Raw genomic sequence first — 24,115 nt, forward strand, 5'->3', positions numbered from 1 at the left:
GAGTGGGAGCGAGATGGGTGAGATTCGGAGCGAGGCGGGAGTCGGAGCGAGACAGGAGTGGGAGCGAGGCAGGAGTGAGGTGGGTGGGAGTGGGAGCGAGGCGGGTGGGAGGGGGAGCGAGGCGGGTGGGAGGGGGAGCGAGGCGGGTGGGGGTGGGAGCGAGGTGGGAGCGAGGTAGGAGTGGGAGCGGGGAAGGAGTGGGAGCAAGGCGGGAGTGGGAGCGAGGCGGGTGGGAGTGGGAGCGAGGCGGGGATGGGAGCGGGGATGGGAGCGAGGCGGGAGTCGGAGCGAGGCAGGAGTGGGAGCGCGACGGGTGGGAGTGGGAGCGAGGCCAGAGTGGGAGCGAGGAGGGTCGGAGTGGGAGCGAGGCGTGTGGGAGTGGGAGCGAGGCAGGTAAGAGTGGGAGGGAGTGATGCGTGTGGGAGTGGGAGCCAGGTGAGTGAGAGTGGGAGTGAGGTAATTGAGAATGAGAGCGAGGCGGGTGGGAGTGGGAGCGCGGTGGGTGAGAATGGGAGCGAGGCGGGTGAGAGTGGCAACGAGGTGGGAGCGAGGCGGGTGGGAGAGGGAGAGAGGCGGCTGAGAGTGGGAGCGAGGTGGGAGTGAGGCGGGTTGGAGTTGGAGCCTGGTGGGTGAGAGTGGGAGCGAGGTTGGAGCGAGGCGGGGGGCAGTGGGACCAAGGCGGGGGGAGTGGGAGCGAGGCGGGAGTGGGAGGGAGGTGGGAGCGAGGCGGTTGGGAGTGGGAGCGAGGCGGTTGAGAGTGGGAGCAAGGTGGGTGGGAGTGGTACCGAGGTGGGTGGGAGTAGGAGCGAGGTGGGAGCGAGGCGGGTCGGAGTGGGAGCGCGGCGGGTGATAATGGGAGCGAGGCGGGAGTGGCGAGGTTGCAGCAAAGTGGGTGAGAGTGGGAACCAGGCGGGTGAGAGTGGGAGCGAGGCGGGTGGCAGTGGGAGCGAGGCGGGTTGGAGTGGAAGCGAGGTGGGTGAGAGTCGGAGCGAGGTGAGAGTCGGAGCGAGGTGGGAGCGAAGCGAGTGAGAGTGGGAGCCAGGTGGGTGAGAGTGGGAGCAAGGCGGGAGTGGGAGCGAGGTGGGAGCGAGGCGGGAGCGAGGTGGGTGATAGTGGGAGCGAGGTGGGAGTGGGTGCGAGGCCGGTGATAGTGGGTGCGAGGCCGGTGAGAGTGGGAACGAGGCGGGAGTGGGAGCGAGGCGGGTGGGAGTGGGAGCAAGGTGGGAGCAAGGTGGGAGCGAGGTGGGAGTGGGAGAGAGGCGGGTGGGATTGGGAGCGAGGTGGGTGAGAGTGGGAGCGAGGCGGTTGGGAGTAGGAGCGAGGTGGGTGAAAGTGAGAGCGAGATGGGAGTGGGAGCGAGGCGGGTGGGAGTGGGAGCAAGATGGGAGTGGGAGAGAGGCGGGAGTAGGAGCGAGGCGGGAGTGGGAGCGAGGTGGGTGAGAGTGGGAGCGAGGTGGGAGTGGGAGCGATATGGGTGAGAGTGGGCGCGGAATGGGAGCGAGGCGGCCCCCGAAGTCTGCGCAGGGTGTCGAGCCGAGCGCTGCAGCACGTGACGAGTGGCGACCCGGCACCACTCGTCACGTGACGCAGGCGCCGCCGCCGCGCGCGCCCTCTGATGACGTCACCCGGGTTACCCCCAGCGACCAGCGGCCCAAGACGCGCGGCGATGAGCAACGGCGTGAGGAGACACAGAGACACTTCAAACAATAACACTAGACACTACTAGTCACTACTGCTAACACAGACACTACAAACAATAACACTTATCACTACTTCTACTAACACACACACTACAAACAATGACACAAATCACTACTAGTCACTACTACTAACACAGACACTTCAAAGAATAACACTAGACACTACTAGTCACTACTGCTAACACAGACACTACAAACAATAACACTTGTCACTACTTCTACTAACACACACTACAAACAATAACACAAATCACTACTAGTCACTACTACTAACACAGACACTACAAACAATAACACTTGTCACTACTTCTACTAACACACACACTACAAACAATAACACAAGTCACTACTCGTCACTACTACTAACACAGACACTACAAACAATAACACTAGACACTACTAGTCACTACTGCTAACACAGACACTACAAACAATAACACTTGTCACTACTTCTACTAACACACACACTACAAACAATAACACAAGTCACTACTAGTCACTACTACTAACACAGACACTTCAAACAATAACACTAGACACTACTAGTCACTACTACTAACACAGACACTACAAACAATAACACTTGTCACTACTTCTAACACAGACACAACAAACAATAACACAAGTCACTACTAGTCACTACTACTACTAACACAGACACTACAAGCAATAACACTAGTCACTAGTAGTCACTACTACTGCTAACACAGACACTACACACAATAACACTTGTCACTACTACTACTAACACAGACACTACAAGCAATAACACTAGTCACTAGTAGTCACTACTACTGCTAACACAGACACTACACACAATAACACTTGTCACTACTACTAACACAGACACTACAAGCAATAACACTAGTCACTACTAGTCACTACTACTAACACAGACACTACAAACAGTAATGCTAGTCACTACTACGAGTCACTACTACCAACTCAGACCTCACAAACAACAACACTCGTCACTACTAGTCACTATTACTACTAACACTATTACTAACACTACTGCTCACTACGACTACTACCACCACAGAGTTTCAGTTTATTTATTTTGGTATAGCCATGTGAGCCATTCGGCTCTAGAATCGGGTGCAACCACAACCAACAAAAAACACGAACAATAAAAACATCTTAAAGTGACTATGTGACTGTGACACTACAAACAATAATACTCTTACTAGTCACTACTACTACTAACACTGCTACTAAGACTACTACTGCTACAGAGACACTACAAACAATACTACTCACACTACTACTAACACTACTACTCACTGCCACAGAGACACGACTACAGAAACTCACTGCAAGAGACGCATTCACTGTGACTCCATATCGACCACACTACCCTACAGTCTCGACGCAGCACTAGACAGCACGATAACAACACATCTCATCATTTACCCCCCAATAACGCAACTCACCACGATCGACAACAATACACGTGTATTTTAAGGACGCGTTTACAGTCTTTTTTGTTGCTATACATTTCTTCTTTGAGATTTCAATTGTGCCCAGGTCGCTTCTGAAAAAAGTGCTACATAGCTCAGTGGGCCTTACCTGGTAAAATAAAACATTTTAATACTAACACAACTGCAAAATAGCTGAATTCATCGTTCCGTCCCTTCTGTTCCGTTTCTTGGCTGCCGCTATCATTCCCATGTAGCCGTGACGCCTCCTGCCCAAGCCCCCTCACTCTCCGTGGCAGTCAAAGATGATGCCCGCGGTATCCCGCGTGCGTTCTCTCTCACCCGTGTGCCCCCCCTCTCAGTGGAAACCATACATCTCTCCATGCTTGTTTGCACACTACATTTTCTGCGTTAGCGACCACATTTCTGAGCCATGTCAGAGCAGTTCATGCTCATTCATTAAAAGAGTGAATACTCCCACAGACAACCGGTTGTTGGTAAGCATTGCAGAATCCATGCGTATGTATGATTTTTCTATTTTCTTTTGCAGAATATTCCTCGGGCTTTGCCACCTCTCCCTGTGTAAGATGAATTGTTACTTCAGTGCTCAGTCACGTCACATACAATTAGCAACATGCAACTTCAAACATGTAATTTTACCCATAATAAGCCGATGCTTTTTTTGTGTTGTTGCGTCAAAAATCCGCTTGTAAAAACTGAACAACAAAAACTTGAACCTTGGAGCGAGGCAAGGCCTCATTGAAAATAATCGTGAGACAAGCCAACATAGTGGCTGTGTTGAAGCAAATTTGCCTGGGACACTCACTGGGAATGCGTATGGATCAGTTGGTTAAATTACTTTAACCAGGTAAAACACAACGGCATTATCACTTACAGAATGCCACATTTTTGGGCCATGCATTTTATTATTTTTAAAATGAGCACCGTGTTATTAATTATCGTTTGCATTGTCCTATACTGCTCGCCTTTTTTGTGGCCTTTGTACTCACAATGTTGAGATGGCTCCATAAATGAGGCTGTCTCGTGCAGGCCATTCAGTTTCACGAACAGTGCATGCTTTTATATTCTTAGTTTTTTCGGTAAAGTCACGTTGAAGAGAAACAACAAAATAACAAAATATATATAAAACAATAAAAAATTCTCACGACGTTTCGACCATAACTCAAACGGTCATCATCAGGTGTGTCGGTTTACATAAATTTATTTTGAAAACGGCATATTTATTTATTTATATATAAAAAATAACGTTTGCGTCACGCGCAACGATTGGCTGTTTGCCAGGACTAGTCCATCTATTTTTTTGAAAAGAGGAGGGGGGAGACGAAATTTTTTATAATGTATGCTGTCTGAAAGCCACTGTAAGCGTGAACAATCAATCAAGAACTGAAATGATTTATCAAATCTTTCCAATGATTGCTAAGATAGAATCCATCTTCTCGGTTGAAATTGTCTCTGTGTTTGTATATGTGGATAGCCTCATGAACGAATCTCTCATGGAAGCCAGATGGCTTACAAAGAACCTCCGTCTTGGAAAAGTCAATGGCATGTGAGCCTACTGAATTAGAACAATGATCTGCTACGGCCGAGGTGTTGGTCCTACCGTGTTTAAGGTCTGCTTTATGTTCACGAATGCGGTCCGAGATATGGCGTTTGGTTTCTCCAATGTAACTACTACCACAGAGGCAACTTAGTTTGTAGACACCAGGGTATTGTATGTCCGGAATCACATCTTTTACAGACGGAACCAGATCACGGATTTTATGTAATGTGTTGAAACGGACCTGGATCTTGTGTTTATTCAAGATTTTGGAGATCTTTTTTGTGATCCCAGCAATGTAGGGTAAAGTGATGGTTTTGAAAGGCTCCTCAAGAGGGTTCTTCTTCATGGTTTGAGTGATAGCTTTGCGGATTGTATAGTCGGAGTAACCATTAGCCCTAAGAGCTTGGTGTACGTGCTTGAGTTCACTGCTTATGTGTTCCTGGTCGGATATGCATTGGGCTCTATGATACAGAGTCTTGATGAGAGAATTCTTCTGTGATGGATGGTGGTGGGAATCCGGTTTCAGATAAGCATCCGTATGGGTAGCTTTCCTGTAGACAGAGTGGCTCATTGAACCATCAGGTCTCTTTTTAATTAGGACATCCAAAAAAGGTATCTTGCCATCTATTTCGACTTCCATGGTAAATCTGATGGCTGGGTGTATGGAATTGATGTGGTCGAAGAATTGGTCTAGAGCAGGCCGGCCATGTGGCCAGATGACAAAAGTGTCATCCACGTACCTCTTCCATAAGGTTGGGCGCAGAGTGGCAGTCTGGATGGCGTCAGTCTCAAATTTCTCCATGAAAATGTTAGCTATAACTGGAGAAAGGGGGGAGCCCATTGGGGTGCCCTCAGTTTGTTTGTAGAAAGTTCCATTCCAAGTGAAGTATGTATTGGTTAAACAGTGTCTCACCAGGGGGGGTACCTCAGTGTTTAGTCCTTGATGAACCAAGTCTTCAATGATTGCAATGGTGTCAGGTACAGGAACCTTGGTGAATAAGGAAACTACATCAAAACTGACAAGCAGGTCGTCTGGGGACAGGGAAATACCCTTGATTGTTGATACCAGGTGAGTAGAATTTTGTACCGCAGAGGTGGTCTTTCCAGTGAAAGGACGCAGGATTTCAGACAAAAAACGAGCTAGTTTGTAGGTGGGGGAGCTGATAGTAGAGACTATGGGACGAAGAGGTGTATCAACTTTATGTATTTTTGGTAAGCCGTATAATCTTGGTGGCCTGGCAGCAGAAGGTTTCAACGAAAACTGTTTAGATTGATCAATTAATGCGGTTGAATCAGAAATTATTTTGTTGGTTTGTGTGACGAGGCTGTTGGTGGGATCTCTTTTTATTTTTTGTATAACTACCATCGTCGAGTAATTCTTTAATTTTGTTGTTGTATTCTATTTTATCCATGATAACAGTAGCATTGCCTTTGTCAGCTGAGAGAACTACAATATCATTCCTCTTTTTTAATTTATATAATTCAAAACGCTCATCTTTGCTGAGGTTGCTAGCTGGCCATGATAACAGTAGCATTGCCTACTGTTATCCATGATAACAGTAGGCAATGCTACTGTTATCATGGATAAAATAGAATACAACAACAAAATTAAAGAATTACTCGACGATGGTAGTTATACAAAAATAAAAAGAGATCCCACCAACAGCCTCGTCACACAAACCAACAAAATAATTTCTGATTCAACCGCATTAATTGATCAATCTAAACAGTTTTCGTTGAAACCTTCTGCTGCCAGGCCACCAAGATTATACGGCTTACCAAAAATACATAAAGTTGATACACCTCTTCGTCCCATAGTCTCTACTATCAGCTCCCCCACCTACAAACTAGCTCGTTTTTTGTCTGAAATCCTGCGTCCTTTCACTGGAAAGACCACCTCTGCGGTACAAAATTCTACTCACCTGGTATCAACAATCAAGGGTATTTCCCTGTCCCCAGACGACCTGCTTGTCAGTTTTGATGTAGTTTCCTTATTCACCAAGGTTCCTGTACCTGACACCATTGCAATCATTGAAGACTTGGTTCATCAAGGACTAAACACTGAGGTACCCCCCCTGGTGAGACACTGTTTAACCAATACATACTTCACTTGGAATGGAACTTTCTACAAACAAACTGAGGGCACCCCAATGGGCTCCCCCCTTTCTCCAGTTATAGCTAACATTTTCATGGAGAAATTTGAGACTGACGCCATCCAGACTGCCACTCTGCGCCCAACCTTATGGAAGAGGTACGTGGATGACACTTTTGTCATCTGGCCACATGGCCGGCCTGCTCTAGACCAATTCTTCGACCACATCAATTCCATACACCCAGCCATCAGATTTACCATGGAAGTCGAAATAGATGGCAAGATACCTTTTTTGGATGTCCTAATTAAAAAGAGACCTGATGGTTCAATGAGCCACTCTGTCTACAGGAAAGCTACCCATACGGATGCTTATCTGAAACCGGATTCCCACCACCATCCATCACAGAAGAATTCTCTCATCAAGACTCTGTATCATAGAGCCCAATGCATATCCGACCAGGAACACATAAGCAGTGAACTCAAGCACGTACACCAAGCTCTTAGGGCTAATGGTTACTCCGACTATACAATCCGCAAAGCTATCACTCAAACCATGAAGAAGAACCCTCTTGAGGAGCCTTTCAAAACCATCACTTTACCCTACATTGCTGGGATCACAAAAAAGATCTCCAAAATCTTGAATAAACACAAGATCCAGGTCCGTTTCAACACATTACATAAAATCCGTGATCTGGTTCCGTCTGTAAAAGATGTGATTCCGGACATACAATACCCTGGTGTCTACAAACTAAGTTGCCTCTGTGGTAGTAGTTACATTGGAGAAACCAAACGCCATATCTCGGACCGCATTCGTGAACATAAAGCAAACCTTAAACACGGTAGGACCAACACCTCGGCCGTAGCAGATCATTGTTCTAATTCAGTAGGCTCACATGCCATTGACTTTTCCAAGACGGAGGTTCTTTGTAAGCCATCTGGCTTCCATGAGAGATTCGTTCATGAGGCTATCCACATATACAAACACAGAGACAATTTCAACCGAGAAGATGGATTCTATCTTAGCAATCATTGGAAAGATTTGATAAATCATTTCAGTTCTTGATTGATTGTTCACGCTTACAGTGGCTTTCAGACAGCATACATAAAAACAAATTTCGTCTCCCCCCTCCTCTTTTCAAAAAAATAGATGGACTAGTCCTGGCAAACAGCCAATCGTTGCGCGTGACGCAAACGTTATTTTTTTTATATATAAATAATTAAATATGCCGTTTTCAAAATAAATTTATGCAAACCGACACACCTGATGATGACCGTTTGAGTTATGGTCGAAACGTCGTGAGAATTTTTTATTGTTTTATATATATTTTGTTATTTTGTTGTTTCTCTTCAACGTGACTTTACCGAAAAAACTAAGAATATGAATTACTGCAGTCACGAAAGCTTTAAATCAAAAGTGCATGCTTTATCAAAGCATATTAGCGTTTTTTTATATCACAGGTATGGTATATGCCTTGTAATTGGTGTTTGAACGTCTTAACACTTGTATTCATGCCAAAAAGATTAAAGTCGTTGCATCACTCAATGTATTTTATGTGTTTGTATTTTTCTTTACAGAAAAGGGGGTGAAGGTAAGTGAATGGTCTCTCAAACTATTTGAGGTGGTTGTTTTGACTTAATGCATTAATGCCTGTGGCAGGGTACTGGTCCAGTAATGGTAAGAATCTAACGTCATTTAAAAAAAGAGTTGGACATGTGTGCTGGAATCACACTCGACACTTCAACATTTGGGGAAAATAACCCACCAATGACAACTTGGTAAAACCACATTTCAACATCGGCAGACTAAGTTCGTCTGTGAAATAGCACCTTCAAAAGATAGCAACAACCCCTGGTGCACTCGTTTGCATGTAAGGCTCACTATTGGATAAGAGTAATTGCTTCATAATACATTTTAAAGAGTTACAATTATATATACAGTTATTCTTAGCTCTTTCGGTAAAGTCACGTTGAAGGGAAACAATAAAATAATAATATATATATAAAACAATAAAAATTATCACGACGTTTCGACCATAACACAAACGTCGTGAGAATTTGCTTAATTTGAAACCATCTTCTCGGTTGAAATTGTGTCTGTGTTTGTAGATCTGTGTCTGTGAAACACAGACACAATTTCAACCGAGAAGATGGTTTCAAATTAAGCAACCATTGGAAAGATGTTCTAAATCGAACCAAACATTAAACTAATTTTCAATGGTACAGTATATTTTTCAAGTAGTGGTACCCCAAACTTTCGCAGCTCTTAAAAATTCCCTTTTCACACCATCAATAGGTAAACTCCCCCCCCCCCCCCGCGCCAATCGGCATGTGCACCCGCATGTACACCACCTCTCCACCGTTCATCATGCTAAGTCGGCCAATCAAATGCTAATTTTTATGCTAATTCCTTTGTCAAGGCACCTTGTTTCCTCGCACACAGCTTAAAGGTCGCGGTCTGAGCGTGGCTGTGTTTAACTCCAGCGCTGTCCTCGAGACAGCCTGATCCCTTCACCTGATGAAGGCCGCTTGTGTTGTGGCTGAAACGTCGTGATTTTTGTTGTTTTATTTTTTACCTACGTGACTTTACCGAATAGAACCAAAGAGAATGTGTTTATTGTTACAGGATAATTAAAATGCTGGATTGTATTTCGCAGCAGAGTACTGATTCATCTCGCATATCTGCCGGCGTCATATAGAACCATACACAAGTGGTTTCTCTGGATAGGACCCCATCCTAGTGATGGTGTCGTGTTTTTCCTGGTTAGGTGATGATATTCCACTGACATCTGTAAGAAAGAAGAAAAAGAAAAATGTCAACACAAAGTCAGGTCTGTAAATGCTTCATGTCCACTACTTTTTATATAATTGGCTATGTTATGTTCTCTGAACAGTGCCTAACAGGAAACATTTTCAGTGTTCACAGAAAGATTTACTGAAAAGACTGGATCCAACAGTGAAAAGGAATCAGAGATCCCAGCTTCAGGGGTCCAAAATAAAAATAAAAAGCAAGCACATGTCACAGGTAATGCTGCTGGATCATGTGCAATAATGCACTGCACATTATTGTCGGTCTTTACACACCCATTCAAAGATAGTCCACAGTCATGACTTGCAAAACTTTTCATGTGTAATGGAATACACATTTTTTTGAGGTCAGAAACATAGCCATGAATCATAATCAACGAACAAAAAATGAAAGTGCGCAACGAAGCATGGAGAGAAGCATGCTTGCAATTACTGAGAGACAGGGAAAAAAACAAGTGGATTAGAGAATGCATGCAGGTTAATGACATCCGAACTATTAAGCAAAGTCTGCTTGGCTTGGACGCTTCATGATCAGAAGGTACGATGGACCGTGGTTGAGAATAATAACTGAGGAATAGAACATGTCCGAGAGAAAGAACACCGAGGAGGAGATGAAGTGATTAAACCGTGTGCTCGGTGCTGGATTGATTGCTGCAATGCAACATTGTTGGATTGATCATGGCTGTTGATGATATCTTGGGACTGAGACTTTTCCTCTTTCCAAGATGAGGTCATTACAAGCCAGACATGAACAGAGACTTCCTTGTGGAATGCCACAGTTGCATGGTGGTGGTGTGAGAGGTATTTTTGTAAAAGCAGCATTCAAAGGCACAAAAGTATATTAATATGATAACACAAAGCTGCAAACACATGTTGTGCAAGAAAGTCAGTTATGAATTTCAGTGTGATATTTTTTCTATTTCTGATGTCTTCTCTAGGCACTGGTGAGACACCTTATTCTATGGAACAAAATACCCCAGGTCTGCCCGAAGATGAGAAGGTTACGCGAAAACCCAAAAAGAGAACCAAGTAAGACAATTCCATCAGTCTTTTGCTTATGATCAGAATATGGACATGTAGTATGCACATACCTTCTTTTGAGACATGTACATCCAACAGGGGTGGTAACGCGGCCCAGCGGTACCATATAACACCGCTTATTGCAGAGGCGGTTTGAGCCCAGCAAGCCACTCTGGTAAAGACTGCGGGTCTATTAACCATAAAAGACAAGCCGACATCACGGTCCAAATTAAAATGACTCGCAATTTCCTTAAGTAGAAAACACTTGGAAATTGTCACATTGTGATTTTTGGTGACTTCAGTGGTATTTTTTTCTTGTAAATATTTATTTAATACTAGCAGGAAGAACCCGGCATTGCCTGGGGGAAAATATATATTTCAAAACTTGTCTTCTCTTAAAAACATAACATATACATATGTAGTGGGCACAAACGGACACTCAGACGCGCGGGCTGGAGGCAACACATTTATTAATCCACCGCGCTAACACAAATGGGGTAACTGCCCCTTGACCAGATGCTAACCTAAGGTGGTGGTCCACCGGGCTAACTACACTAGCTACACGGGGAGTAGCTACTACGAACGGGACCCCAGCTTGGGTTTTCGTCCCAGGTGGGTCTTCGTCTTCAGGCGAAGGCAGCACGTAGAGTCTTCAGGATGATAACAGCCCCGTCCCACTTGGGACCCGGCTTTTTATCCCATGTGGCGGGGCTCGCTCTGCCCCTAGCCACGACTCCCTTCTCGAACTCTCGAGGAGGTTCTCCACCGGACACGTGGTCCCCCCAGCCCCCCTTTTGGGGGCCCCTGGGTAGACACCTCCGGTCACGTGTCCTCTGGGGTCAACCAAAGTGCCGTGGAACCCCGTTCCCGAAGCCGGCACCCCCCTGTGCACTCTATCTACTAGGGCTGGCAGTCCATGCTCCCTGAGCACCACGAGGCCCGGTACTGCAACCCCATTCATTTTTGTCCATGATATCAACACATTGCATGGCGTGCCATACCCAGGCTGGCCCCACACAGGAACAGCCAGCGATGTCACTACATCACACCCCCCCCCCCCCCCCCTTCGTAGCATTCAGCCGTCCCGGCTGACAACTCCCCCTTAGCAACTAACTATCAATTAACCTAACAATTTAACAAGAACAAAGTGCGCCTCAACAAACCAAGAACAATAACAACAATTAACAATTAAATACCCAAACCCACCTATACAATATTTACACTGTCAACAAATGTACAACCCAATGGGGAAAAAGGTAAGCCCCGACAACAACACACAACAACAAAAAAATTGACACGCGACGCCGGAATCCCCTCCATCACCCACATCTCCCACCCTCACCGTGCAACAACGCCCGCGAGCACAACACAAGCTAGGTTCAGCAAATAGCCGGCATGACACAACGAGCGCGACAACCAACCGATAAATTTTGATTTAAAGCTTTCGTGACTGCAGTAATTCATATTCTTAGCTCTTTCGGTAAAGTCACGTTTAAGGGAAACAATAAAATAATAAAATATATATAAAACAATAAAAATATATTTAATTAATGCAAACCGACACACCTGATGACGATCGTTTGTGTTATGGTCGAAACGTCGTGAGAATTTTAAATTTTTTATATATATTTTGTTATTTTATTGTTTCCATTCAACGTGACTTTACCGAAAGAGCTAAGAATATGAACCAACCGATAGTGTAGGTGCGTGTAAGCATGGGGATCACGAAAACCGAGTTTTCAAGCGAGTCCGTGTGGCAGGGCCCCCAGGGTATGTGGGCGTGCACTCCCTGGAGGTCCCAGGAGAACCATTCAATAGAGTCGTCGAACGGCCGGCCGGGCCAACATGCTCCCGTCCTCTGCAGCCAACGGAGCCGGTGCAAATGGAGAATGGACCTCGTCAGTCGCGCGGCGCCTGAGTAAGGAGTCACACAATGCCGCCGAGGGTCAATCACAGCGGGCACATCCCCCAGCTCGTCCGACACATTAGACACACGGCCCCCACGTTTTGGAGATGGGATGAATACACGAGGAGCGATGAAGGGTTTTAGATGCAACGGATGAACAAACCATGTCCGCCGACCGAACCGAATCTGAACACACTGTGGTCGGACCACCCAAAGCACATCGACCAGTCCCCTCCAGGGTTTAAGCAATTTAGACGACGTCCCCACCGGCACCTGAGGACAGTGCAGCCAGGCTCTGTCGCCAGCAGCCCAGGCATGGGCGGAAGTACGGAAACCCCTCAGCCGCTCCTTAGCCAATTGGCGTGATGCGAAATTTTCCCTGGAAGCCTCGCGTGCTTTGGAAATCTTCTGAAGGGTAAGGCGCATGGCATCCGAGATCGTGGACTTATTTTTGTCGGGTGCAACACGTAATTCGACATTAATTGAAGGGTCATGGTCTCTGCCGTACATGAGAAAGAATGGCGAGTAGCCGGTGGATGTGTGTGGAGCCATCCTATAGGCGGCCAGAACCCCGGGGATCTGCAGATCCCAGTCAAGCTGTGATTCGCTGACCTGGTGGTTCAGCAACGAGATCAGAGTCTTGTGCAGCCTCTCCACCATTCCATCAGTCTGGGGGTGGTATGGTGACGTTCACACCTTCTTAGTCCCCAACAGGTCACACACCTGCCTCAGCAATTTAGAAGAAAAATGTTTGCCCTGGTCGGTCAAAAAACGCTCAGGTGCATGCTTTTCCATCACGTAGCCATTGAGGAACGCCTCAGAGATGGCCACCGCCGATTGGTTGGCCATCGGCCAGCGCAAGACGTATTCTACGCCGACTAACAAATATTTATTTCCACAAGGGGTGGTGGGAAATGGACCAAGGATATCGAGAGCAACCAATTCATTAATGCGGGAGACCTGAATAGATTGCAATGGCTGACAACAGGGCCTGGCTGGGCTTTTCTGTCGTGCACATTGCACACGTCTATTTAACAAATCTGCAACATCCTCTGCCATGCCTGGCCAGAAGAAATGAAGCCGGATCGTGGCAAGAGTCTTGTGCACCCCCAAGTGCAGCAGCCGCTTATGGAACGCCCAAACGACCCTACCCCACAGGGCAGTGGGAGCAACAATGGCATGACGGCGCAGGCGCCCATCCCAATACATGAGTAGGCCGTCCCGCAGGACAATAGAGGCCACCCCGCCACAATTCTTACCACCATCCGTCTCCTTGATGTGGCGACGCATCCTAACCAGGGAGGCATCCTCAACCTGGAGGCGCCCCCATTCTGTGAGGGCTAGCCCAAGGATGGTGTCCCGTGCCACAGGACCCTCGGCTAAATCGGGGCTATCCACCTTCGCCGTCTCTGCGAGGGGCGGGGGCGAGTCATCACATGGCGTTTTACAATGCCCCGAGCCGAAAAAGCATGCCCACCTGTCGGGTGGGGCCAATTGCGACAGGGCATCGGCGTTCGTATGTTGAGTGCCTTTTCGATAGCAAACCGCAAAGGAGTAGTCTAAAGGACCTCCAACCAATGCGAAAGTTGGCCTGACGGTTGCTCAATACGCAAAGCATATTGTAGTGCAGCATGGTCCGAGTGCACCGTAAATCGTCTGCCGTACAGGTAGGGGCGGTATTGTTGCACAATAAAAACGATCGCCAGTAGTTCCCAGCGCATTACACAGTAGCGCTGTTCGGACAGCGACAACACCCTGCTGCCATATGCAACGACGCACTCCACCCCGTTGACAACCTGGGACAGAACTGCACCGATGCCGGTGTTGCTCGTGTCTGTGTCAAGGATGAACAGCGCAGAATAGTCGGGGTAGCGGAGGGGAGGGGCGTTCACCAGGGCCTCGTGGAGCACAACAAATGCGGCCTCCTCCTCCCCCCAATGAAACTTCTGACCTTTAGCTGTCAAGGCATGGAGGGGTTTCACGATGGTGGCGAACCCGGCGACATAAAGGTGATAATAGGACATGTGATCTGATCCCATCTGTGAAGGATGTGATCCCTGACATGCAATACCCCGGCGTCTACAAACTAAGCTGCGTCTGCGGCAGTAGTTACATTGGGGAAACTAAGCAACATGTCTCAGACCGTGTTCGTGAACACAAGGCAGATCTGAAACATGGTAGGACCAATACCTCGGCCGTGGCTGATCATTGTTTTAATGTGGTGGGCTCACACGATATTGATTTCTCTAAGACGAAGGTACTTTGCAAACCCACTGGCTGTAAATAAAGATTAATTCATGAAGCCATCCATATATACAGACACAGACACAATTTCAACCCAGAAGATGGGTACAAACTTAGCAATTATTGGAAGGATGTTATCAACCAGTTAAAGTCATAACTGGCTGTGATGTTCCCATCCTGCCACCTTCCGATGTTAGTTATTTTCGGCTCTCCGATTTTACATTAACAGGTTAAATTTCTCACACCAACACAGCCACCTTCGCGCGCCGTACCTCGACATGGCGGTGGCTCTGCGATCTCACATTAACATAGCCACCTCAGCGCACTTGCCGTAAAGGCTGCTCACCGATCTTACATTAACATGCTAATTTTTACCTGGCAGCCCTTTAATTGGTGGAAACCCACTGCCAATCGCGGTTGCTGCCCATCACTTACATTAACATTAGCTGCCCCACCCATGCAGCTGACATTTGGGCTATGCCCATTTTTAACCTTTATAAACAGTTTAGAAGCTAACCCCCTTTTCCTGATGATGACCGCTTGTGTTGCGATCGAAACGTCGTAGTTTTTTGTTATTTTCTTTGAACCTATCTACGTGACTTTACCGAAAGACCCAAATAATTTCTGGCACGACATAGATGTCAGGGTCCTATGCAGGCGTTCCACCATCCCATCAGTCTGGGGGTGGTAGGGCGAAGTCTGAACCTTCTTAGTGCCCAATAAATCACACACCTTCAACAATTTAAATGAAAAATTTCGGCCCTGGTCTGCAAGAAGGCATTCCGGGGCACCCTTATCCAACACATACCCATGAAGGAATGCTTCAGTGATGGATGCAGCCGACTGGTCCGGCAGCAGCCAAGCCACCGGCACCGTGATAAGTACTCTACCCCGACCAGCAAATATTTATTCCCCCGCAAAGTGGTGGGGAAGGGCCTGAGGATATCGAATGCAGCGAGTTCGTTCACCCGGGACACGCCAATAGACTGCAGCGGTGGTCGGCCCTTCCTCGGTGGGGGTTTTCGGAGAGTGCATTCCATACACCCCTTCAGCACATTATAGACATCTTCTGCCATCCCGGGCCAGAAGAAATCGAGTCTTAGTCGACAATGTTTTCTGCACCCCAAGGTGCTTCAACCTTTCATGGGCAGCCCATATAACTCTACCCTGTCACCCTTTTCCACCCTCCGCCTTCCAGACGCAGCACCGCAGTGAGTGCAAGAGCGATCGTGCTATCGCACGCGTCGGCCGTGTTAGGTGGTAGGACATCCACCGATGCCACAACAGTGTGCGATAAACCTGCCTCCGCAGGTTTACAGCGCCCGACACCCGTAAGACATGCACACTGGTTCATTGGCGGCAGTCACGACAGTGCATCTGCATTGTAGTGACGGACATCTTTCCTATAGGCGACTGTAAATTAGTAATCCTGTAGGATCTCTAACCACCTGGAGAGTTTCCCCGATCGCTGTTCAACCCGCAGTGCATATTGGAGAGCAGCATGGTCCGTGCGCACCCCGAACTTTGTACCATACAGGTACGGACGGTATTGTTGCGCAAAATAAATTATGGCAAGTAAATCTCGGCGCGTCACACAGTAGCGCTGCTCTGCGGGGCACAGTACCCGACTCTCATAAGCGACTATGCTCTTCACCCCGTTCACAACCTGAGACAGTACAGCGCTAATTCCGGTATCACTGGCGTCCGTGTCCAAGATGAACAGCAATGAAAAATCGGGGTATGGAAGGGGAGGTGCGTTGACCAGGCTGTCATGCAGCGCGACAAATGCAGCCTCCTCCCCCCACTGAAATGTGTGACCCTTTGCAGCGAGAAATATGGAGAGGTTTAGCAATTGTCGCGAACCCGGGCACAAAACGGTGATCATAAGACGCGAACCCTACAAAGCTGTGCACCTCACCCACCAACGTGGGGGTTGGCCATGTGCGCACACATGCGTTTTGTCTGGGTCTGTGGCTATCCCGGATTCACTAATGATATGCCCCAGGTACCGAACCGACCTTTGCAAGAGGTGGCATTTCTGCGGCTTAAACTTAAGATCAGCTGACCGCATCTTGACAAAAAACGCTCGCAATCGCTGTAATTGTTCCTCGAACATTCATCCAAATTACAATCGCATTGTCGAGGTAAATCGGACACGAATCCCATTGGAGTCCTGACAATACCAACTTCATGAGTCTCTGGAACATGGCTGGAGCCGAGTGGAGTCCCATTGGGAGGCAGTTAAATTGAAACAACCCTTGGGGTGTATGAAATGCAGTCTTAGGTTTTGAACTCTCATCCAGAGGCAACTGCCAGAATCCCGACAACTAGTCGAGGGTGGAGAAGAACCACGCACCCGATATGGCGTCCAATGAGTCATCCATCTGTGGGAGCGGGTACGCATCCGCCATGGAAACCTTATTAAGCTTTCGGAAATCCACGCAAATTCTTAAACTCCCGTCCTGCTTCTTAACAAGGGCAATGGGAGCCCCCCACGGACTGTTGGATGGGGAAATTATATCTGCAGCCAACATCTCGTAGACCGCTTGCCGAACATGGTCCTTCTCTTTCGGGCTGAATCTATATGGGTTTTGACAAATGGGGACGGTGCTATTCGTATCAATGTGGTGATGCATTCGGGACGTGTAGCCCATGTCATACTTCCCCTTACTGAAGACATAAAATTATCTGAGAAGTGCGCGCAATTCGGCCCTCTGTTTGCAAGATAAATCGGGGCTTTCGGAGCAAAGCGCATCTTACCAAGATTCGTCCGTCACCCCTCCATGCTCCACTGCAGCCACGATTCGGGCAGTCCAACCTTTGGTTCCCTCGCAACACGCTGCTGTCGCGTGAGCCAGGACCGTAACCGCCTGTATCACTGCGGCACCCAGACCAGCATTAACACCTGGATAAAAGGTTCCTGGTCATTCCTAACAATAGTTTGCGCTCTCACCAGCGTAAGGCCCCGGGCCGCTTTGTTTGAAGGGGAAAAAGAAGCCCCACCTCTTTGATTTTACCGGTCGAGCTACTGCCGCAGCCGTAAGGGTACAAGCATCTGCGCACCAGGGGGAATTTTAACAGTTTCCCTCACTAGGGCTTGAACCGTAGCGTTAGCCGTACACAATCAAGTCGGGGCAGACAAAAACGCCAATCGACGGCCTGAAAGCAACTCAATGCACCCTTGATCTACTAAGATCTTAAGGGGCATCCTCCCAAGAAAATCAGTCTCTCACAGACAGGGTACAGCCAATGATTTTGAAACTAGATTGGATATCTCCAATCTACCCAAAGAGCAGCCATTAGCAGCAAAAAACGGTCTTCCCACGGGACTCAGATCACACGAATTCTGCGGCAAGGTTTTGTAAATAATTTCCGAAATGATGGTAGCAGATGATCCTGTGCCAATGAGCACCCGCACCTCAACACCCTGCACGATCCCAATGACTGCCGATGATCCCGCCGCCGCAGCGATGATATGATGTCTCAACGCCAACCACTGACTCGGACGCTGCGGCCATCTGCCACCCACCACAACCCGATTCTCACGCTCCATAATACGGCGAGGAGTAACGATACATGAATCTGACTCGGCACGCGAACAAGATGCATGAGGTGACTGTAACGGCCGGGTGTGTGATGCATCGCGACTCGCCCGTGGACTCGGTGGTGCTGAGGTCGGTAGAGTGAAAGATTACGCCGTCGTGGGGAATTTCCCCTGGTCGGTGCGGCATCCCCTGAGATGTGACCCGGCAGGCCGCACTTAAAACAGACGACGGGAGCACTCCTTGGACAAAGAAGAGTCCCACCCCATTGATCTCGCTCCCCTCGCCGATCTGCATCGTCTTTCCCACGAGAATCAACGTTGACCAATGCACAGACTTGGGGGGACTCTGTGCCTTCAGGCGCCTCCGTATTCCCCAAAAGTCCTGCGCAAGCAGCCACCCCAATTCTTGGGCCGGCATCAAAATGAGCTCCAACACCAAAGAGTCCAATCCAATTTGGCTTGAGTCGTTACTACGCCCAGCCAGCAAAATGGCGGCCCTGCATGGGCTGGAGCTCCCCCACTTCCCACTTTCAGCAGCCAACAGTGGCGGGGCTTTCCGGACGCGGCTCTTGCACTCCAGCGTCTTCCTCCGGCTCCTCCATGTCCAACTACACCACCAACGCTGCTGCTGCGGACAACAAGTCCCCGAGGCGGGCGCTGCGTATCCGGCATGCTTGTCCCGACGACGGTAGCACGGAGACGTCAGTTTCCTCCTGCTCTTCCGCCAGGAGAGCCGCCTCAGGAAATTCTCCGAGGTCGCAGTCCCCGGGGCTGTCTGGGGAATCACTTCCCCGCTGTCTTCCTCGTCCGAAGACACCATGGCGAGAAGTTTCTTTCTCGTGAGCATCGCACACCACTGGAAGTTTCCGCTAATTATTTTAAGCACTTCTGACACAAGATGTGGTTGGTTCACTGAGCAACACTAACTCAGGAGGCAACATGTTTATTTTATGGACCACAACAGGATAACTACATAAACCGGGTCAGGACAGTCGGCACACTCCTTGACCCACTGTGCCAAGCACGAAAACCGAAGACCTAGGGGAATATGTAGCACGGAGGACTCAATTCCAGCAGACAGCACCGACCCAGCCTCGGGACCTCCCTTTTATGCCCCCCAGCGTGGCCTGGCTCCGCCCTCGGCCACGCTCCCTTCTGGAAGCTACCAAAAAGTTCTGGGCCATACCCCACGTGTTCCTTCTATCACCTTTGCCAGCCAACCGGGCTGCTACGTCCTCAGTTGCCCCCTCTCTGCCAGCCACCAGAACTATGCCGCCTAGGGACCCGTTCCATGACATTGCGTACCCTACTTGCGGAGAGGGCTACTACACTCCCAGTTCCCCTATCAGTAACTGGTGCTAGGCACCATAGTAACCAATTCTATGTCACTACATCAGTATCTATTGAATATTTAGTATTATCTATAAACTCTATAGTAGTATCCACTGACTACAGTAGTAACTACGAACTCTATAGTAGTGTAGTGGATTCAACTGATTCATGTATCGTTACTCCTCGCCATGTTATGGAGTATCAGAATCGGGTTTTGGCGGGTGGTGGATGGTCCCGGCGTCCAGGTCAGTGGGGCATCATATTATCACTGCGGCGGCGGGATCATCGACAGTCGTTGGGATCGTAGAGGGTGTTGAGGTGTGGGTGCTCATTGATACAGGAGCATCTGCTACCATCATTTCGGAAATTATTTACAAAACCTTGCCGCAAAATTTCTGTGATCTGATTCCCGTGGGAATACCGTTTTTGCCGCTAATTGACTGCACTTCGGATATCGTTGGACAGATATCGGCAACAATCCGGATTGGAGATATCCAAATGACAGGTCTGGTGCTAGTTTAGAAATTATTGACTGTACCCTGTGTTTTAGGGACCGATTTTCTTGGAAGGATGCCCCTTAAGATCTTAGTAGATTAAGGGTGTATTGAGTTGCCTTCCGGCCGTTGATTGGCGTTTTTGTCTTCCCCAACTCCATTGTGTATGGCTAACGCTACAGTTCAAGCCCGAGTGAGGAAAACTGTTAAAATTCCCCCTGGTGTGCATATGCTTGTACCCTTATGGCTGCAGAAGCAACTCTACCGGAAAATCACAGTGGAGGGGCTTCTTTTATCCCTTTCAAAGAAAGCTGCCCGGGGCCTTACGCTGGTGGGAGCGCAAACTATTGTTAGGAACGACCAGGAACCTTTTATCCAGGTGTTAAATGCTGGTCTCGGTGCCGCAGTGATACAGGCAGTTACGGTCCTGGCTCACGCGACAGCCGCGTGTTGCGAGAGAACCAAAAGTGGGACCGCCCGAATCCTGGCTGCAGTGGAGCATGGAGGAGTGACGGACAAATCTAGGTTAGATGCGCTTTGCTCTGAAAGCCCCGATTTATCTAGCAAACAGAGGGCCGAATTGTGTGCACTTCTCAGATAATTTTGTGATATCTTCAGTAAGGGGAAGTATGACATGAGCCGCACCTCCCTGATGCATCACCATATTGATACGGATAGCGCCGCCCCCATTCGCTAAAACCCGTATAGATTCAGCCCGAAAGAGAAGGACCATGTTTGACAGGCGGTCTACGAGATATTGGCCGCAGATATAATTTACCCGCCCAACAGTCCATGGCGGGCTTCCATTGCCCTTGTTAAGAAGCAGGACGGGAGTTTAGGATTTTGCATGGATTTCCGAAAGCTTAAGGTTTCTGTGGCGGATGCGTACCCATTCCCACGGATGGACGACTCATTGCACGCCCTATCGGGTGCGCGGTTCTTCTCCACCCTCAACTAGTTTTGATTTAAAGCTTTCGTGACTGCAGTAATTCATATTCTTAGCTCTTTCAGTAAAGTCACGTTGAAGGGAAACAATAAAATATAAACCATTTCAGGTCTTAATTGATTGTTCACGCTTACAGTGGCTTTCAGACAGCATACATTAATTTTTCGTCTCCCCCCTCCTCTTTTCAGAACATAGATGGACTAGTCCTTCTAAATAAACTGCCAAATCACTGCGCGTGGCGCTGACGTTTTTTAATAAATAAATAAATACACCGTTTAAAAATAAAAGAAAATTATGCAAACCAACACACCTGATGACGACCGTTTGTGTTATGGTCGAAACGTCGTGAGAATTTTTATTGTTTTATATATATAATTATTTTATTGTTTCCCTTCAACGTGACTTTACCGAAAGAGCTAAGAATACCTCAACTAGTTGTCGGGGTTCTGGCAGTTGCCTTTTGATGAGAGTTCCAAACCTAAGACTGCGTTTCGTACACCCCAAGGGTTGTTTCAATTGAACTGCCTCCCGATGGGACTCCACTCGGCCGCAGCCATGTTCCAGAGACTCATGGAGTTGGTATTGTCAGGACTGCAATGGGATTCGTGTCTAATTTACCTTGAAGATGTGATTGTAATTTGGATGAATGTTCGAGGAACATTTACAGCGATTGCGAGCATTTTTTTCAAGATGCGGTCAGCTGATCTTAAGTTTAAGCCGCAGAAATGCCACCTCTTGCAAAGGTCGGTTCAGTACCTGGGGCATATCATTAGCGAATCCGGCAATAGCCACAGACCCGGACAAAATGGCATGTGTGCGCACATGGCCAACCCCCACATTGGTGGGTGAGGTGCGCAGCTTTGTAGGGTTCGCGTCTTATGATTGCCGTTTTGTGCTCGGGTTCACGACAATTGCTAAACCTCTCCATGTTTCTCACTGCAAAGGGTCACACATTTCAGTGGAGGGAGGAGGAGGAGGCTGCATTTGTCGCGCTGCGTGGCAGCCTGATTTTTCATTGCCGTTCATCCTGGACACGGACGCCAGTGATACCGGAATTGGCGCTGTACTGTCTCAGGTTGTGAATGGGGTGGAGAGCATGGTCACTTATGGGAGTCGGGTACTGTCCCCCGCAGAGCAGCGCTACTGTGTGATGCACCGAGATTCACTGGCCATCGTTTATTTTGTGCAACAATTCCTGTCCATACCTTTATGGTAGAAAGTTCTGGGTGCACACGGACCATGCAGGTCTCCAATATGCACTGGGGGTTGAACAGCCATCTGGGAAACTCTTCGGGAGGTTTTAGATCCTACAGGATTACTAATTTACAGTCGCCCGAAGGAAAGGTGTCCACCACTGCAATGGAGATGCACTGTTGTGACTGCCGCCAAAGAACCAGTGTGCATGTCTTACGGGTGCCGGGCGCTGTTAACCTGCGGAGGCAGGTTTATCGCACATTGTTGTGGTATCGGTGGATGTCCTACCACCTAACACGGCCGATGCGTGCGATAACACGATCGCTCTCGCTCTCATGGAGCGGGGGCGATTCCAGGCGGATGATGCCTCCTTGTTGAAATTGCGGCGCCGCGTCAGGAAGGCAGAGGGTGGAAAAGGGCAACAGGGAATGTCCCTGGTGGTCCTAGAGTGGCTGCTGATGAGGTGGGACGGGGAGATGCAGCGTTATAACAACATTGTGCCAACTGCTCTGCGGGGTAGAGTTATACGGGCTGCCCATGGAAGGTTGATGCACCTTGGGGTGCAGAAAACATTGTCGACTCTCAAACTCGATTTCTTCTGGCCCGGGATGGCGGAAGATGTCTATCATGTGCTTAAGTGGTGTGTGGAATGCACTCGCTGAAAACCCCCACCGAGGATGGGCCGACCACCGTTGCAGTCCATTGGTGTGTCCCAGGTGAACGAACTCGTTGCACTCGATATCCTCGGGCCCTTCCCCACCACTCTGCGGGGGAATAAATATTTGCTGGTGGGAGTAGAGCACTTATCACGGTGGCCGGCGGCTTGGCCGCTGCCAGACTAGTCGGCTGTGTCCATCACTGAATCATTCCTTCATGGGTATGTGTTGGATAAGGGTGCCCCAGAATACCTCCTTACAGACCAGGTCCGAAATTTTTCATCGAAATTGTCGAAGGAGGTGTGTGATTTGTTGGGCACTAAGAAGGTTCGGACTTCGCCCTATCACTCCCAGACTGATGGGGTGGTGGAATGCCTGCATAGGACCCTGACATCTATGTTGTGTCAGCAAATTAACGAGGCACAGTCCTACTGGGATTTGCACTTCAGGGGGTTCTTGCGGCCTATAGAATGGCTCCTCACGCTTCTACCGGGTTCTCACCTTTTTTCCTTATGTACGGGAGAGAACGGGACCCCCCATAGAAGTCCAATTGAATATGGAGCCGGATAAGAAGAAGGTTGCTATACCAGGCTTTATGCATCTTACCCTTAAGCAGTTGTCGGAAGCGCGGGAGGCATCCCAAGGGAATTTGGCCATGCGGCAAGCGGCTAATGAAAAGTTGGTGGAGCTTCGGGAATCTGGAACCAAATGGAAACCAGGGGATAAGGCTTGGCTGCACTGCCCGCAAGTGCCAGTGGGCACGTCCCCTAAATTGTATATACCATGGCAGGGCCCGGTTGAAGTGATTGAGGTTAGGAAACCCCAGAGTATACGAATCCAGTTTGGTCGCAGGCGTTGGCACGTACACCCGTCGCGGCTGAAACTTTTTAACGCGAATGATCATTTTTCCCCGTCAACCGCGTCAGCGTTCTCGCGCATGCGCAGATGCATACTTTGGCGCCGCCCACAGCATATAAAATTAATATATTGTTAATTTAAGTACTTTAAATTTGACAGATGGTAAAAAACGAATAGCGCTTTTTCGTCCCGGGGCTTATTGCATGGTATCTGGGTACTTTTTTGATACGTAAACCCCACAGTTTGTCAGTTACCAATGCAGACAGACAGACAGACACACAGACAAAAAATTCCATGTATAGGTAAGTTAAATAGCAATATTAATAAAAACACCATAGGCTGTAA

At 48.3% G+C, this 24,115-nt stretch overlaps 1 protein-coding gene across 8 annotated transcripts in view; it reads left to right on the forward strand.

The window, feature by feature from the left end:
• The first annotated feature begins 1,555 nt into the window (after positions 1 to 1,555).
• LOC142929609 (transmembrane protein 237-like) overlaps positions 1,556 to 24,115 on the forward strand; it is a 43,899-nt gene continuing 21,339 nt past the window's right edge. Inside the window, exons 1-7 of one of the 8 annotated variants that reach the window (XM_076071196.1) lie at positions 1,556 to 1,678; positions 3,669 to 3,700; positions 8,347 to 8,360; positions 9,537 to 9,599; positions 9,695 to 9,793; positions 10,302 to 10,377; positions 10,515 to 10,605. In XM_076071196.1, the coding sequence (XP_075927311.1) occupies positions 9,582 to 9,599; positions 9,695 to 9,793; positions 10,302 to 10,377; positions 10,515 to 10,605 (284 nt within the window). In that variant the 5' untranslated portion in view covers positions 1,556 to 1,678; positions 3,669 to 3,700; positions 8,347 to 8,360; positions 9,537 to 9,581. Of the gene's footprint in view, positions 1,679 to 1,699; positions 3,616 to 3,668; positions 3,701 to 3,720; positions 3,987 to 8,346; positions 8,361 to 9,536; positions 9,600 to 9,685; positions 9,794 to 10,301; positions 10,378 to 10,514; positions 10,606 to 24,115 lie in introns of those variants that run through there. The other 7 variants (XM_076071195.1, XM_076071194.1, XM_076071200.1 and 4 more) reach the window with 7 other exon arrangements.

This window comes from Petromyzon marinus, chromosome 32 (genome assembly GCF_048934315.1).
Source record: "Petromyzon marinus isolate PM22_M1 ecotype Great Lakes invasive population chromosome 32, UKy_Petmar_22M1.pri1.0, whole genome shotgun sequence".
NCBI classification, from domain to species: Eukaryota; Metazoa; Chordata; class Hyperoartia; order Petromyzontiformes; family Petromyzontidae; genus Petromyzon; species Petromyzon marinus.